Source organism: Fukomys damarensis, unplaced genomic scaffold (genome assembly GCF_012274545.1).
Source record: "Fukomys damarensis isolate Sample0158 unplaced genomic scaffold, DMR_v1.0_HiC HiC_scaffold_9, whole genome shotgun sequence".
Taxonomy (NCBI): Eukaryota; Metazoa; Chordata; class Mammalia; order Rodentia; family Bathyergidae; genus Fukomys; species Fukomys damarensis.
Genome location: NW_022900921.1, coordinates 50,978,491 through 50,994,932, shown reverse-complemented (window position 1 = coordinate 50,994,932; position 16,442 = coordinate 50,978,491). Strand labels below are relative to the sequence as shown.

At 37.5% G+C, this 16,442-nt stretch overlaps 1 protein-coding gene across 1 annotated transcript; it reads right to left on the bottom strand.

The window, feature by feature from the left end:
* Positions 1-7,006: 7,006 nt before the first annotated feature.
* LOC104873044 (interleukin-36 gamma) lies at positions 7,007-11,723 on the bottom strand. Its single transcript, XM_033761495.1, has 4 exons — positions 11,693-11,723; positions 11,117-11,224; positions 10,058-10,197; positions 7,007-7,216 (listed from the first exon to the last, which is right to left on the bottom strand). Exons 1-4 carry the CDS (start codon positions 11,721-11,723, stop codon positions 7,007-7,009), a joined length of 489 nt encoding a protein of 162 aa, XP_033617386.1.
* Positions 11,724-16,442: the final 4,719 nt, after the last annotated feature.

Below are 16,442 nucleotides of genomic sequence, written 5' to 3'. Positions count from 1 at the left end.
TTGGCATTGAACATAAATGGACAACCATATTGGTCTAGAAATGTTAATTTATTTTTATTTTTATTTTGTTTTTTTTCTATGTGTACAGGGGTAACACATCGTACTAAATATGTAAAGTTATATCTATGTGGGTTTGATTACAGAAACTAATAAAGTATTCTCTAAATAATGAAAAAAAGAATAAGATAAGACTATAAGAGCAAGAAGCAATTTAAATATGTTCAGGGACCATTTTCATCTCCAGAAATAAGGATTATTTTAATCTTACATCATTGCCTTTTCTCTTTTACTTTCCTTTTTAGTTTTATTTTAGGATTCCCTATTTTTAATATTCATACAGAGATTTCTTTACCAAATAGTTTCTTTGGTGTGAAAAACTATAATAGTACACAGGATCCTAATGAGACAATTAATAATGTGAAGTAGGAAGTAAAGAGCTAAAGGTGTAGGGAAAGTGGAAAGGGTGGGGGAAAGGTAATAAGGGAGAGGAAAAAAATATGAGAAACTGAACAAATGGAAATAAAGTGTTTGTAGATGGGGAGGGGAAGAGGGGGTGAAGGGAGGGCAGGGACAAAGGGAAAAATGAAAATCAAGACCTATTATGTAAAGGTACAGAATCCCAATGATGAATGGAATTGTATTGTATACCTAGATTGTACCAATAAACTCAATAAAAAGAAAAAAAAGAAAATAAAACCTTAGATCAACCAACTAGCCCCCTATCTTGCACCATCAATGAACCAAATCAGTTTTTACTGGTGTGATCACTTAGCTTCCATCTTTACTCCCCAAGCAGGTTTTGAAGATGTCATATGACATATGATATTTTTTGCCAAATATGCAGTGTCCTAAATGACAGTACAGAGGGGATTCAATTACTAATTTCTGAAGTAAAAAAGATAAGAGACATTTTATAAAATTGAATGGACCTAGATATTCTAACTTCAGCACAAGGTGTAACCTATGCTATTATCAAAATGGAATGTTGTGTATAGGTTTCTCACAACTCTACAGATGTGTCTTCTTCATTACAAAATCTACATTCACAAATCAATGCAACATCAGTCTCTTCCTTAAGCTTCAATGACTTACTGATATCCTGGCTCTGTGGAATAACCTACTGAGAAAAAATTCTGATTTTTCAACTATGATTCATAGAAATTCTTTTATGTTGCCTGATGTAATGTTGTTTGGGGCTAATGTCATGTATGCCTTTGTCCTTTTTCCAATTATTGAAGAATGATGGTTCCTCAAAAAATGGAACCTGATATTCCTATGCCTTCTTAGGTAAGTCAGGACAATATTTTTAATCCTTGGCTAAGCAGGGTCATGGCCCCTCCTCAGCCTGAAGAAATTATAAGAAGATGACCTGTGGCCCTTCCGCCTCCCTTAAGAAAAGGGATCAAAGTCAGGGAGAGGTGGATAATAGGTAGAATACAAAAACTAATGATAGGCAGAAAGGAGACAAAATAAATAACAGTTTTAAAATGATAATTTTAATAAAAGCTGCAGCTTCAGGACCCAAACCCAGTTAAATTTTTTCCCCAGTTTCAATAAGCCTGGGTCATTCTCTTTTTATCTATAAATGAGCCTTGGCCATTTCATTTACCTGTAAATAGGCCTTGGCCATTCTCTTTTTGTCCTGTAAATAGGCATTGGTAATTTCTTTTCACCTGCAAAATGAGCCTCTGCCCTTATGGATGACTACAGTTCCTTCACCCTTCACCGGTGAATGGGTCTTCACCTTTCTCTTAGGGAAAGGGGCGTCATGTTTCATCTCATCTTTCCATACCAGTTCTATACATCCCACCCCCAAGTGCCCCCAACATATAACTATCCATAGACTATGTATCACATTCTCTGAACATCCATGCACATTCTTGAATGTGTCCTTTTCTTTCCTGCATCAATTTTTTCTGCACCTCTTAGTAGCTAGTCCTGAAAAATTTTCTGTATCATGTTCCAGCAAACTTATTCTGCAGATAGGGTGGATCTACATTCCAAATGTACTCACTGGGGAACCTCTCGGGCTCAATCTCTTACAAAAATGAAAAATATAATACTTTTCAGGATGTCATAAATGGAAATATGTGCTATTACAATCTAAATACATGAGCTCATGAGGAGAGAAAACACTTAGTCCCTCTTTATATACTTGGTCCCCAGCTGAGGAAACCTCAGGACAATGTCTCACAGAAGGAATGTGTTAGAGACCTGACGCTGCCATCACAGCAGCCAGAATTTTCCTGGTGCTTCTTGGCTTTTAAAGACCTCATGCTCTTATCTTTAGTTTCCCTTCCCCCCAAGGCCACAGAGGTTAAACCTATTTCTTCAGGACCAAACGCATAAAGGGCAACCTGACCTGTGATAGCCCACTCCTCATAAATAAGCAATAGCACAGCCCAAAACCAATAAAAGGACCTTCCTTTCTTTGTTCTCCTCTTCTCTCTCTTCTTCTTCTTCTCTCTCCTCTTTCCCTAACCTACCTTCTCTAATAAAATCTCCTGTTGGACCTCTCTTTGTGTGGCGGGTTGTTGAGTGTCGCTGTGCCTCTACAGAATGATGGTACATCCTTCCAGAGCAAAAAAAAAAAGGGGGTTACTAAAAATGGCTAAAGGGGAAGTGGGACTGGGAGGGGAAAAGAAAAAAATGTGAAAAAAGGAAAATGGAAACAAAGTCTCTGTAAATAGGAAAGGCTGAAAGGGGCAAAGAGAGGGCCGAGGTATGGGAAAAAATAAGAACCAAGACATATCATGTAAAGGTCCAAGATCCCAATGATAAATGTAACTGTATTGCTTGCTTTAAATGTACCAATAAACTTACTCGGGGAAGAAATGGCCACTTCCCCAGTCCATGCCTCCAGCCTTGGCACAAAATTAACAATCAGTTTGCTTAAAACAGGCAAAGTACCAATGACAACACACAATTACTTTAAATTCAAATGTTTAGGGCTAGACAACTGACGTACTTGACAGCATCAGTACATTCAAAGACCATAGATACAGCCTATACTCCATATAGTACAAAAATTAAAAACTGTATCAGTCTTTTGGGCTCTGATCTTCCCAGTCCCAAGAACAAAAGCCTCACTTAAATGCAGCCTCTGTTTTCTCAGGATTCATCAGTCCCTGAGAAGAGGTCACACAAACCATAATAACCCATTTTAGTAAGTTGGCTCACACAAACGTATGAGTGGGGGTGACTCACCACTGTAGCTCTGAGCACTGGCCTTTCTATGCCCTCCACTCCTTGCCATGGGAATGACATGTGCTTATCCACCTTTTAGCTCTGGCACTGCTTTTGAGTTCCAACTCATAAAATAGAGGGAAACTACAGAGTAGTAAGAAATAATGCTTGTATGTGGAATTTTGCCTCCTGGCAGCTCATGTATTTAGCTAAATATCACATTCCCTCCTCAAAACACAACCTAGCCAATATGGAAGTGGGGATTTTTTTTCTAAGATTTATCAAAATTATGCTTGCAAGTAATTTTAAAAGTCAATGAGTGATGTGAGTTTTTGTTACAAAACAGAAAAGTCACTATTTCCTGCTACAACCACTTTTAACTCTCAAATGCTTTTGCACACAACTCCAGATCTCATAATATTGTGTATATGGCTGCTTATTGATTTTTCAGTTTAGCCTTTATGTGTAGATGTATTTTCATGAAAGATAAAAATTTGAACTCTTTCTTACATAACTCACCAGGTCCCTTATGCACTCACACACATCTATCCACCCACATACAGTCCCAAAATATTTACAAAATTTTGGATAGATCACCATACCAAGTTTAAATTATTATTGCAGTCTAAACACTGTTGTCTTGGGCCACATAGTAAGCTTTGTTTAGAGTTCCTTAAGTGAATAATTTAATATTTTCTCTGGAAGGAAATACTGTCTTAACTTTGTTTTATTTTTGCTTATTTTTTTCTGTGGAGTTTATTATCCCCTGGATATTTCCTGCTGTCAGAACCTCTTCCCAATTCATTTAAACACATAAGGCATGCTGTCTTCTAGCTTGTTTGCCCCCACCCTCGGGCCTCCAACTTCTTCACTCTGCCTGGCTGCCTGTTAAGATCTCCAACTACCATTGTACTACAGGTATATACTGCTTTTCTCTGGCAAAGATTCCCTGCTTCAAAGAGTCACAAAGAGTCCACATTTTTTGTCTTATCTTAGTCTCTTGGATTTTTTTAATTTTAAAAAATCAATTGTATTGGCACGTTTAAGGTATATAATAAAATGACGTTTATCATTGGAAATTTGCACCTTTACGTAATCCATCTTGGTTCTTATTTTTTCCCCATTCCCCTTCCCTCCCTTCAACCCTTCCACCCCTTCCTAGCTACAAAGTCTTTATTTCCATTTTTTCTTTTTCTCATATTAATTCCATTCCCCTCTTTCTCTTCCCTGACCCCTCTCATTTCCCCTTCCCATTTGCGCCTTTTTATTTTCTATTTCACGTTATCTGTTATATCTTTTAGTCTTTATTTACACTTTCAGACAAAGGTCTACTATCTGAAATATATAAAGAACTTTAAAAAAAATTAGATCTCCCAAATTTAAAGACCCAATCCAAAAATGGGCATCTGAAATAAACAGACATTTCTCAGATAAAGAAGTAGAAATAGCCAATAAATATATGAAAAAATGTTTAGTTTAATGTCTTGTTTGGGCAGAGCACATTCTATGCCCACTTCTCAGGCAAAGTGCATGAAAATAAACTTTTCATCTTTGAAAATAGTTTCTCTTACTCATAATTAATAGACTGTCTGGGTATGAATTCTACAGTGGAAATCCTTTTACTTCACAAAGTAGGAAGCATTATTCCAATGATTTCTGGCTTACTGTGCTGCTGTATGGAGGGGAAAGCCATTGTGGGTTTCTTATCTTTTCATCTCCAGTTTTAGCTCTATGGTAGCTTTTAAGAAAGTTTGTTCTTTCCTTGCCAAAGCAACCACTGTTTCAATTCCTATCATCAAAGATTATTTTTGCCTACTCTTGAATTTTGTATAAATTAACTTATACAACACGTACACTTTGTGTCTGCTATCCTCAGTAACAATTTTTAACATTCACCTTGTTTAATCTCTATCACTAATCTCTTTTTATTAGTTACTAATATCAAATACACAGGACTTATTTATCCATTTACTGCTTGATGGAAACATGATTCTTTCTAACTCTGGACTATTATGAAATTATATTTGAAGACTTAAACACATGTTATACAAATTTTGTTCAATTCACTGGCACACATCACTCAACAGAAAAAAACCTTAAAGTAAATATCAACAAAGTAAGCAAGCAGTACATACATTTAACACCTTTTTATTTCTGTAGAAGCACACAGATTATCCCAAATATCAGATTCTTTTTATTTCCCATATTTGGTTCATCAATTAGGATTGCCTAAGATCCTTGGCAAAATATTGATTATTAAGCCCCACCCTAAACCTAATAAGTTACAATTTCTAAGAGAGGTGATTTAATTTACTAGGCGTGGAGCCCCTAGGGCTTTAGTGCACACCCCAGGTGATTCTAATACTCAAATTTGAGAATCACTGTATGCAATAAATACATTTCAGCACTTATGTCATTGGTATATAATGATGGTTAGGTGGCCAAGGGTGTTACGCCCTGGGTGGGCCATCTGCTAACACTCTTGATAAGGACAGCCCAAATGATGGGAATGAGATGGCTGTGACTTGCTAACCCATCTTGCTCAGGAGAATGTTGCTGATTTCTCACACAGTGTTTCATAACATCCAGTGGACAGAAATTTAAAGACCAAAAATCAAGAGTGTCATTATTTCCAGTTCTACTACTAAATGTTAATGCCACCCTTAGAAAATCTTGTCCACACCAGGTTCCTCCCTTTCTCCTCACATAAAACAAAAAAGCTGAAAGAGGTAATGCCATTAATTAAAATTATCCAAATCCTGAAAGGAAGACTAAAAAATCACCCTGGAGCATTGTCTAACAGGCATTTAAACTCATGAGGGTAATTCACTGTCTGTAAGAACCACTTTGCTTGACTCAGAGCCTGCTATTAATTTTCAGAAAATAGATGAAGAGCAGCAATATAACTTTTGTTCAGTGGAGATGTAAACGGCATCTATTTGGTAGAAAAATAATGCCTAAAATTGGTAATTTGTGAAATGAAAGCAAAACCACATACCTAGACAGGAAGAAAAAAGGAAAAAAAACAAAAAACAAAACAGAGAAGCCTCCACATGGAAAGAAATAGGACTGGGGCAGGAAAGATTGCTTTCAAACATAAGTATGCACTGTTTTGTCAAGAATCTTAAAACCTTTTTAAAGCCTAAGCAACAAAAGTTGATGTCTATTGCCAGGTATTCTTAATTATAATCCTTCTTCATCATTCCCTGAGAGTGGAGGGAAAAGCAATGTCTCCAGCCCTGTGTGCAGTTGTCCCTGAGTTAATAGGCAGTGTTTTTAGGTCCAGCTCCAGAAGCAGACATTGCATTTCAGTATACTTAGAGTAACTCTTCACTCTACAATTGTTCCTCCCAAAATCCAAAAGTCTCTGTCCTGGTATACCCAGCCCTATATGGAGCCCAGCTTCTAAAGGTCCAAAGGAACCACATTTTCATTAAATGTCATCATGGATTTCACACAACTCAAACATAAAGATAAAATACAGATAGGGACAAGACCAATCACCTGAAAATCAGGGTGTTGCTATTCACAGGGTTTCATTAACCATTTCACAGGGCACTGTTTCTCATGCATATCCTGTGGGCTGCATAGCTTCTGCTAAAAAGGAAAGCCACACACCGCCCATCCCTGTTCTCAGTCCATATTCTGGCCTCCCGTGGCCACAAAGTCATTATTTCTTCATCCAGAATACAGATGTTGACCACAGCCTGCTCATTTCTCAGCACTGCTGTGAAAATAGCACCAAGATCATACAGGTGACACATGCGGGAACCTTGAAAATTTAAGGACCTCTGAACAAGCTACCATCTCCAAGCTGAGTTCAAGCTTCTATATGTAAATTGAAGTTTATGTTGTATGATTTTCCCTGGTCTGAAGTGAGGAAAATAAGGCCATCTTTCTTGGAAGAGGCGATGAACCAGCCAGGAAAGGCTACAGACTCGAAGGTGGAGGTGCTCCCTACATAGGAGCGGTAAAAAAGGAAGGGCTTCACAGGCTCAGGTTGATTGTACAGATCCAAAATATTCTTCTCCTGAAATGTGAAAGAGATTATTCATGGGAGAAATGAAAGCTTTTTGAGATATTCAAGTTATTTGCAAACATCCAATAGACATTCTAAAGTTCAGGAAAAATTTATTCACATTAGCTGGACTAGAAAAATGTATTTCAAAGGAGCATCAAAGCAAACACATAACATTTCATCTTCCCAACCTTACCCTCAAATCCAAAGAGTTTGTCACAGAAAGAATACAAGGGGCAGGTTGTCATAAAAAGGATAAAGGACACATTATTGAGCAAGCAGCCATGTTTTAACAGTCAGTTGTCTCTCTTCTCACATGAAGGGCTGAAGGAATCCCTCAAGACTAAGACAAAAGTCTGCATAAGAAAGCCAAGGACTTCCCTTACCAAAGCAAGGACAGTGAGAGCCATCACCCTGTAAGGGCAACTGTTTCAGCAAAGGACAGCTAGGTTGAAGGCTTTTGTTTCTAGACAATTGCAGAACATATGAGAAAGATCAACATTATGAAATAGAAATTAAAATATCTAACAAATCAAAGCTTTTGCACCCAAAGAAACAAAGTAAATAGAGCAATAAAAAATATCTTTAATATTATATAAATGTATGACTATGTGTGCATGATGTATATGCATATATTGCATATTTAGGTAAAATAAATTTTTGTAAGTAAATCACATATGTATAAGATCTCAAAAAAACTGGAATGGTCTTTATAATTCAGCCACATTCCATCCTGAGTGAAGAATTTCTTCTCCCTCAGGATTCCTTTATTCAGTTAATCATTTTCAGCTATTTATGTGACTCTTTGGGTGGCCAAAATCCTAGGAGTTTTCCTTGGTACCTCTTTTTTTTGATCACCCAATATCTAACCCAGCAGCAAGTCCTGTAAACTCAAAACATTTTCTGCGTCAAGCTGCTTCTCCCTCCTCTCAACTGCACTTACACTGCCAAGCCCCAACACGAGCCATCTCCCCTCTGCCCCAGATGATCATGGCGACTTCCTAACTCTTTCTGTTGAATCAATCATTCTCCACAAAGTAGTTGAGCAAACTTTAATCTGAAATAAATATAGGAAATAAAGTCATGTTTTTTTTCTTGGCTTACATTTCTTACATGATTTTCTGCTGTAATTACCATGAAATCCAAACTCTTCATCAAAGCCTTCAGGGTCTACACCACCCAGCTTTTGCCTATCTCACTGCTTTTACATCTTACTACTCTAAATGCTGATTCTGTTCCTGCTCTACCTGTCTTCTTTCTCCTCCTCAAGACCTACCCAGGACCCTGGTACTTACTCTACCTGGACACAACAGCCCCACACTTGCACAGGTTATCTCCTTCCTATTACTCAGGACTTATCCCAGACATCCCTTCCTTGGAGAGAACTTCACTGAACATCCTCCCAGAGATTTCAAATCCCATCTGTCACTCATCATTACCTCATTCCTGGGTTATATCTGCATTATTATATTCTGTGTTATTTTTGCATCACTATCCCAACAGCCTGTGTGAAGTGAGTATGATTCTTTTTTAGACAGAAGTCCATTCATGTCTTTCTTCTTTCAAATCATTTCACTGAGATCACAAGGCCCAGTCCTAACAGAAACAATATGCCCTTCCTGGTCTGTTTTTCTCTCTCTGAATTCCGCCCTCCTAATTTCAATCCCACACACTTGCCTTTACTTGCCTGGGACTTGCACTCAGTGGATGCCCTGCTGACTCATTCTCTTGCCTCCTTCTCTCTGCCAAGATTTCACCATCACAGTGATGCCTACTGTATTACTCGCCACTGCAGCCTGACTCCACCTGTTCTTGGCACCCGTTCTTGGCAGTCTTCTTATCTTATTCTAATTGTTCCCTTCAAAGAGACAGACACCCTGTAACACATCACAGATTTACCCACTAACATGTTTACTGTGTATATTATCTGCCATTTCTCTCCTCCCACCAGAATTAAAGCTCTGTGAGGTTAGGGCTCTTTGCCATCTGTTCCAGGACATATTTCAAGAACATATATGGTGCTAGAAGCCACTTAAGTATGCACACATTTGATGAACTGAATTGGATTGAGTTAAATGAAATGAATTAAAGTTAATAGAATAAGAACAAATACATATACAAACTCAGTTACATATGTACATATATATATATATATATATATATTGTATAGATAAATATGTCTATATAAAGTGAACCAGAGAGTTCAGAAAATAAGAGTAAAAATTGACTTTAAAAGTTAAATGAAGAATTAAAGTTAATAGAATAAGAACAAATACATATACAAACTCAGTTACATATGTACATATATATATATATATATATATATTGTATAGATAAATATGTCTATATAAAGTGAACCAGAGAGTTCAGAAAATAAGAGTAAAAATTGACTTTAAAAAAATGCTCTTGGATGATTTAGGAGACAAGATTGAAAATGTTATCATGAAGTAAAAGATTGAGCCGAGAAATTCTTCTAGAATGCACCACAAACAAAAAATAAAAAGTGAAGCGTAGAAAGTGTGGCAAATCAGATGAGAGGGTATCAGATACTGAAATGAAATCTAAGAATTCCTGAATGGTGACTAGCAATTCCAAAGAAAAAGATATGGCAGAATTATATAGAGAACATATTGAAGAAACAATGACTGAGAACATCTCAAAATTTAAGGAAGACAAAAGTTCTCAACCAGTAAAGGGCAGGATAAATTAAAGTCTCTTGGATGCATATTACTCAGTAGGAATTAGGAATGAATACTCCTCAAAAAATATCTTTTTTATTATATTAGATCTATCAAAAAAACTCTTATAAAGAAAAATTGGCTTTTTAAAATGGTATTTTTCTTAGTCACAGACCTTCAGCAGCAATGTGGGTTTTCCTTCAGCATTCTCACAACACAGACACATATCTGGATTCTGGATCCCCAGATAAATAGGAGTCCCCTTGTCTTGCTCAAGGGATTCTGGATACTTGCATGGCATAACAGTGACAGTAACTACAGAGATAAAAGCAGGAGAGGGGTCAGTTTCCTTTTGGAGTCAGGAAAGTGGACTAGTCCTATTTCTGATATTTCTAAAGTGGTATATTCCAAATGGATCTGGAAGATGCAAAAAGAATGTAATTCTTGCTAACCCAGATTCACCAAATGGCCAACAACCATATCAGTCCATGCACTCATCCATCCATCCCATAAGGAAAATCATTACCTTAGTAAATGGAGCAAGGAAAATTAAGCAAATGGCAGGCTCTGCCTTTGAGATTTTCACACCTGTACTTGAACACTTGGAAATAGGAAGCTCCTACCTCTGATTCCCAGAGAGCTCTGTCCATTAGCAAATTCTGCCTATTGTGATTTTGAAATGTGTCTTCCTGTGTTACACACCCATTTAGTCTTTTTAGGATAACTTGAGGTCAAATAGAACAAGCTAATTCTCTACCATAGGATGGATCAGCTGCTTCAGATCAGAATGCAATTCTTTTAGTCCCTAGAAGGCTCCTCTACAAAATCTGATTTCTTTATCATAATCTAAGAGTAACTAACCTACTAACCTCTTCAGTGACTTCTCTTCCCAGCCAGATGAGAAATTCTGTCCCTTCTAGGTATACCTCATTGAAATCTAGGCTTTTTCCACACATTATAATTGTAAACATTTATGGGGTACAATGTGATGATTTTATATATTTGTATCCAATGTAATAATGATCAAATTGGGATATTAACACATCCATTACCTCATGCATTTATCATTACTTTGAGGTGAGAGTACTCAAAACTACTTTTCTAGTTATTTTGTAATATACATCACTATTAACTTTAGTTACCCTATAGAGTGCAATCAAGCATTAGTACTTATGCTTTAACAAAAGGTCAATACCAAAATGAAATGTGGAACAGCCACAGGATGAGCACTCACCTGATGCCACACTATTACTCCGTGGAACTGTCACAAGTGACTGACCCTGAAGGATCCACACCTGCTGATCCAAATCAGAGATCTTTCCAAGCTGTGGGACATCTCTTGCTGGTTGGATGGAAAATAATGAAGAAACATGAAGACTAAAGCTTCTTCACTCAAGAGAAAAATCACCTAATCTTGGTCCTTCAGTATAGAAGACCATCAATATGGAAGAAGAAATCCATCAGCCTAGTCTTCCTATCCAGTAAAGCTATTGGCTGTACTGAAGAGAGCAAAGGTTACCAAAGTCAATAATGGTGTAAGAAGGAAAACCATCAAGGCAGAGGATGATGAGTAGTCCCACAGCACATGTGGACCAGCTATTCTTTTTTGGACCTGCTCTGTGCTTGGAACAATGCTGGGAAATGGAGCTAGAGCCATGAATGAGCAATGGCCCCCACCCTCTAGAAGCCCGTGGCCCAGGGGCAGGTAGACAGCACCATACACAGGTAGAGGCAGAGATACTGGGGTATCCAGAGGACACAGATGTGACTGTAAGTAACCCAGGTCACCAAAGCCCCATCCCAACATTACCTCCATAAATAATGTTTTTAGGCTTTTCCATAGTAGGGTTGGCTCTTCACCTGTGGGAACAGAAATAGGAGAGAGAAGCCTCAGGCAACATTGCTAAGACCTTCCTAGGACACTGTTCTTCAAGCTCTTTTTAAAATAATAATAATAATAACCTGACCTGATACGAACCTTTAGTCAGAAAAGCCACTAACTAGGACTTCAGGGAAGTCTAAGAGAGGGGATAGCAAGCAGAAGTATCCCCCACCCAGAGATCCAGCAAGAATGTTATCCCCTAGGAATCCCAATGACAGGCATGACATTTGACCTTAAAAAGTCAGGCCCCTGGTGCCAGTGTCTCCTCCTGTCAGAGCTCCCTTCTCTTCATTATATTTGTCTCTGTCCATGGGAAAGGGAGGGTCCATGCCAAGGAGGTTCTTCCAAATCCCAGCCATTCCACAGTGAGAGACACCAAGTCCCCACAAGAAAAAGCCCACAGTCATCTTAGCATGGCCCTAGCCCTTATTCATCTCCAAAGCACAGAAGGCTTCAGAGTCAGAGGGATTTCACAGCTATGGGCTATACCTGGCAAGGAAGGGTCTTAAGTCCAGTGAACCAAATCATTAGCATCCGAGAACAATAATGGAGCTCTAACACAGCCTAGATCATTTATCTAGTTGAGCAGAGGGAGGTTTCAGATTCTCGGGTGGGTGTGACTAATGTTCAACATGAAAGAAATCCAGTTCCTCCTGACAGGAGATCTCAGGAGGCTCTGATGAAGAAATTGCAAATGAGTATGATTTGTCTCATTTCCATGAGAAATAAGGGCTGAACTAAGCCCACAAGGTCAACCACAAGGAAACAGAGGGTGATGACAGATCCTAGGTTTCCCAAAAAGGGGAGACTAAGGGAATTCCCCCAGACAATCTCATGCCATGTTATTTTGGGGTTAAGACTGGAAATGTGAAGTACCCGCACAATAGGGACTCCATCTCATAGCAGAGGAAACATTGCGTGCTACAGGCAGGCTAAGGGGATCTGGGAAAGTCTCTTTGCTCAATGTTTCCATCCCCAGGAGATGTTCAGAAAACCCAAGAGACACAACTCAAAGGCTGCATTTTTATGATTCAAAATCCTCTGGGAGTAGCATGAATTTTCTATGCCAAAATGATTTCAAAAGCCTGTATAATCTAGTGCCGTGTATTCTCCTTAGTTTCATTCTACTTCACCCTGACCTTTCAGTAAATTCCTAGCATTCAGAGAATCTAGGTTTCCCTGGTTTCCTATCACTCAACATCTATTCTATCATCCCCAGTTTAAACTTAGTAGGAGTAAATAGCAGAGGAATTGGAGGAAATCAGAATACACAAGTCTGTTTTCCGTTGCTATAACAAAATATTTGAGTCTATACATTTTATAATGAAACAGGGTTCACTTAGCTGGCAATTTTGGAGGCTGGGAGTCCAAGAATAGCTGATCCCATCAACTCAGGCTGTGGTGAGGGATTCATGGTGGGTGGCATTACAATGGTGGAGGCACTTGTGAGAGCAATACCCCAGCAAGACTAGGTAGCCAGGAAGTCAGAAGTGGTGAATCTTGCTCTTTTCTAACAACCCTCTCTCATGAGAACTAATTGGCTTCTCACAAAACTACATTAAGTCCTTCTGAGGAAAGTGTCTCCAATAACCAAGTTCCCTCCCATTAGGACCAACTCTAAACAGTTCCATCATCTCCCAGCATCACCAACTGAGGAAAGTTTCCAACATGTGAACCCGAAGGGAATATACACAAACCATAGCAGGGAGCGATAGTGATGAGGGGAGAACTGAATTATTGCAGTTGATGACTAAAAAGCTGAGAGCCTATCTACTGACAAAATGGCTCACAGCTTTCACCTTGGAACAAAGAAATTAATATTATGATTCCACAATACCCTCACTTGCTTTTGAAGACTATCAGTATTGATTATAGTTTAAAATGTAAAGACAAGGCCAGGTATTTAGCTCAGTGGTTCAGTGGCCTGGTACCAAAAATAATTTAAATAAATAAATAAATAAAATAAAATAAAATGTAAAGACAGTTTTTCTATGTTAACCTAACCAAGTTTCCAGATTATTTCTATTGTGTTTTATTATCTTGTAAAACAATGACAATGATGTATATCACTAAGTGTCAATTAAATTCCAATAATACTCACAAAGGAAGATTTCTTATATATGGATATGATTTCAAGAGAACACTTAGTACAGATTCCAGTGTACAATCTCTGAAACAATATCATGTATATTTATTTGGTAATTTACTCACTTAGCATGCTCATCACCTTATTAAATTGAAGGATCATCAAAGGAAATAAGGTAGAGTAAGCAAATGTGATCATTAAACGCCATGAGAATCTCTAGAATATGCTTATAGATGCCCAAGCTATAACACATTATTCACATAACTGGGCTGACAAGCTAATAAAACAAAGAGTATCATGGAGCAATAAAGGTTTTATGGCCTTCATATGTTTCAACTACACAAAATCAAGTTAGTATAAAAATAGACTTGGAATCTGTAACTCCCAATCCCAAATCCAGGGCTTTCTACTGGGATGCTTAGAATCCTTGGGGCTCCAAAGAGGGCCAACTCTAGTGTGACTCAGAACCTCCAAGAGATACTGACAAGCAAGGCTGGCCATTTGGTGGGTTGCTCCTGGAAAAGACCTAGCGTTTATGCCAATTGAACTGATGGATAACCTGGTGGGTACCATGAATCACAGAGACCACCACAGGACCATTTATCCTCTTGCAAACTTGAGGGAATGCCAAGAAAATTCCTGGGGCAGCCTCTCTGGCACAGTCCTCACCCAGGGTAGGTGGAGTGACATTCTTAGCCATCTTCAAAGACTTCTGCTTGTCCAAGCAGCCCAAGCCAGGTCTAAGACTTGTTTTACTTGAGCTGATCCATCACAACCCCTGAAGTTGATCTCTGTGAAATCCCAGACTTCAGCATATACACCAGCATGCTATTTAACATCTTCACCTGCTTCATTAGAAAATGGTGGACAAATTAACAAAAATAACCTCAAAGCTACTCAACAAAATGAGAGAAATAAACAGAATCATTAAATGAATTAAGATAAAAGAATGAAGCCATAGAGGACCACCATAAACATATAATTCTCTAAATTTAAACCAGGAATACCACTCAGCCATAAAGAATGAGAAATTAGAGTCATTCATAGGAAAATGGATACACATTGAGGATATACTCCTCAGTGAAATAAATAAGTCACACATATATAAATACCAAATAGTTTCTCTGATGTGAATAATTATAAGGTATGTAAGATTCTAATGATATAATTGACAATGTGAAATAGGAAGAAAAGGGCTAAAGGTGTAGGGGAAATTGGAAGGGTAGGGGAAAGATAATAAGGGAAAAGAAAAAAATGAGAAAATGAAAAAATGGAAATAAAGTGTTTGTAAATGGGGAGGGGAGGAGAGGGTGAAGGGAGGGCAGGGACAAGGGGAAAAAATGAGAACTAAGACCTGTCATGTAAAGGTACAAGATTCCAATGATGAATGTAACTGTACTGTATACCTAAAATGTACCAATAAACTCAATGAGAGAAAAAAAAACAGGTAAGTATACATTTATGTGGGACAACAACAACAACAATGCTGAAACAATTAAAAGACTTATCCCATAAAGCAACATCTAAGAAAGAATTGTAGGTTAAATGTTCACAGTTTTAAATTCTTGGACAAAAAGTTAAATGACAGAACTCTTAGTGTTTGCCTACTAGTCCACAACATATAAAATGTAAAACTCATGCAAAAAATTGAGTGCCATCAATATTTTAGAATTTTGGACAAAGCTTGGAAAAATGCATCATGAAAAACTAAAAAGATAAGTTAGGAGAAAGTATTTGCAACACATTTAACAAACAAATATTTACTATCCAAAGTTTTGGGGCAACTCCTACTAATACGTAGGAAAATACAAATAATCCTATAAAATGAGCTATAGAAATAAAAACTATTTTACTGGATAGAAAACATAAATGACTACTAAATTTAAGTGATTGTAATTAACTACACTAGGGATTAGCTATATGCAAATCAAAGCAATAAATGAGATTCGGTTTCCACCCATCAGGAAGACATAAATTAAAAAGACAGTAGGCAATGGTGTGAGGAAATAGATTCCCTCACCAAATGGATGGATACGTGAATCAGTCTGCTTCCAGAAGCAATTTTGCAGGAACTATTAAAAATGTAAATGTGTTTACCCTTGACCCAATAATTTTACTTATGAGAATGGGATTGTTTTATCTTCAAAAGCTGGAAAATTCTTATTCAAAGGGACTAAAACAATTTTTAAAGTATATTTTAAAAATCATTCTTAATAATAAACTTGCTTCTGTGACCCTACTTATTTCAAAATAAGTCTTATGCTCAAAATGGCTACTGGCAATTCCTGATCAAGGCTTTTTAACAGCTGTCTATCTACTCAAATTCCTGGCTGCCATCATCAATGAGAAAGTGGCCATTCAAGTATATATAAATAGGAGACTGTTTATCACTTTTTTTCCTTATCAACAATCTTCCTTACAACTAGTCTGGATGGGTTGGCATGTTTAAATTTTACTATAAGGGTGCAATTACTGTTTATATCTGCACTTTGACAAATTTCATGTTACATTTTTCTGTCACTGTAGCCACATCAGGAGTTTGTAGACTACCATAGAGTTTTGATATTTTATTAGTTTAAAGTTTTGACTCAT

Excerpts from the sequence above, each read along its gene's own strand:
- LOC104873044 (XM_033761495.1), bottom strand. The coding sequence starts at position 11,723 with ATGGAAAAGCCTAAAAACATTATTTATGGAG. Across the intron at positions 10,198-11,116 it reads GAGTAATAGTGTGGCATCAG|TTACTGTCACTGTTATGCCA; the intron begins GTGAGTGCTCAT and ends TTATCTCTGTAG. Across the intron at positions 7,217-10,057 it reads AACCCACATTGCTGCTGAAG|GAGAAGAATATTTTGGATCT; the intron begins GTCTGTGACTAA and ends TTCACATTTCAG.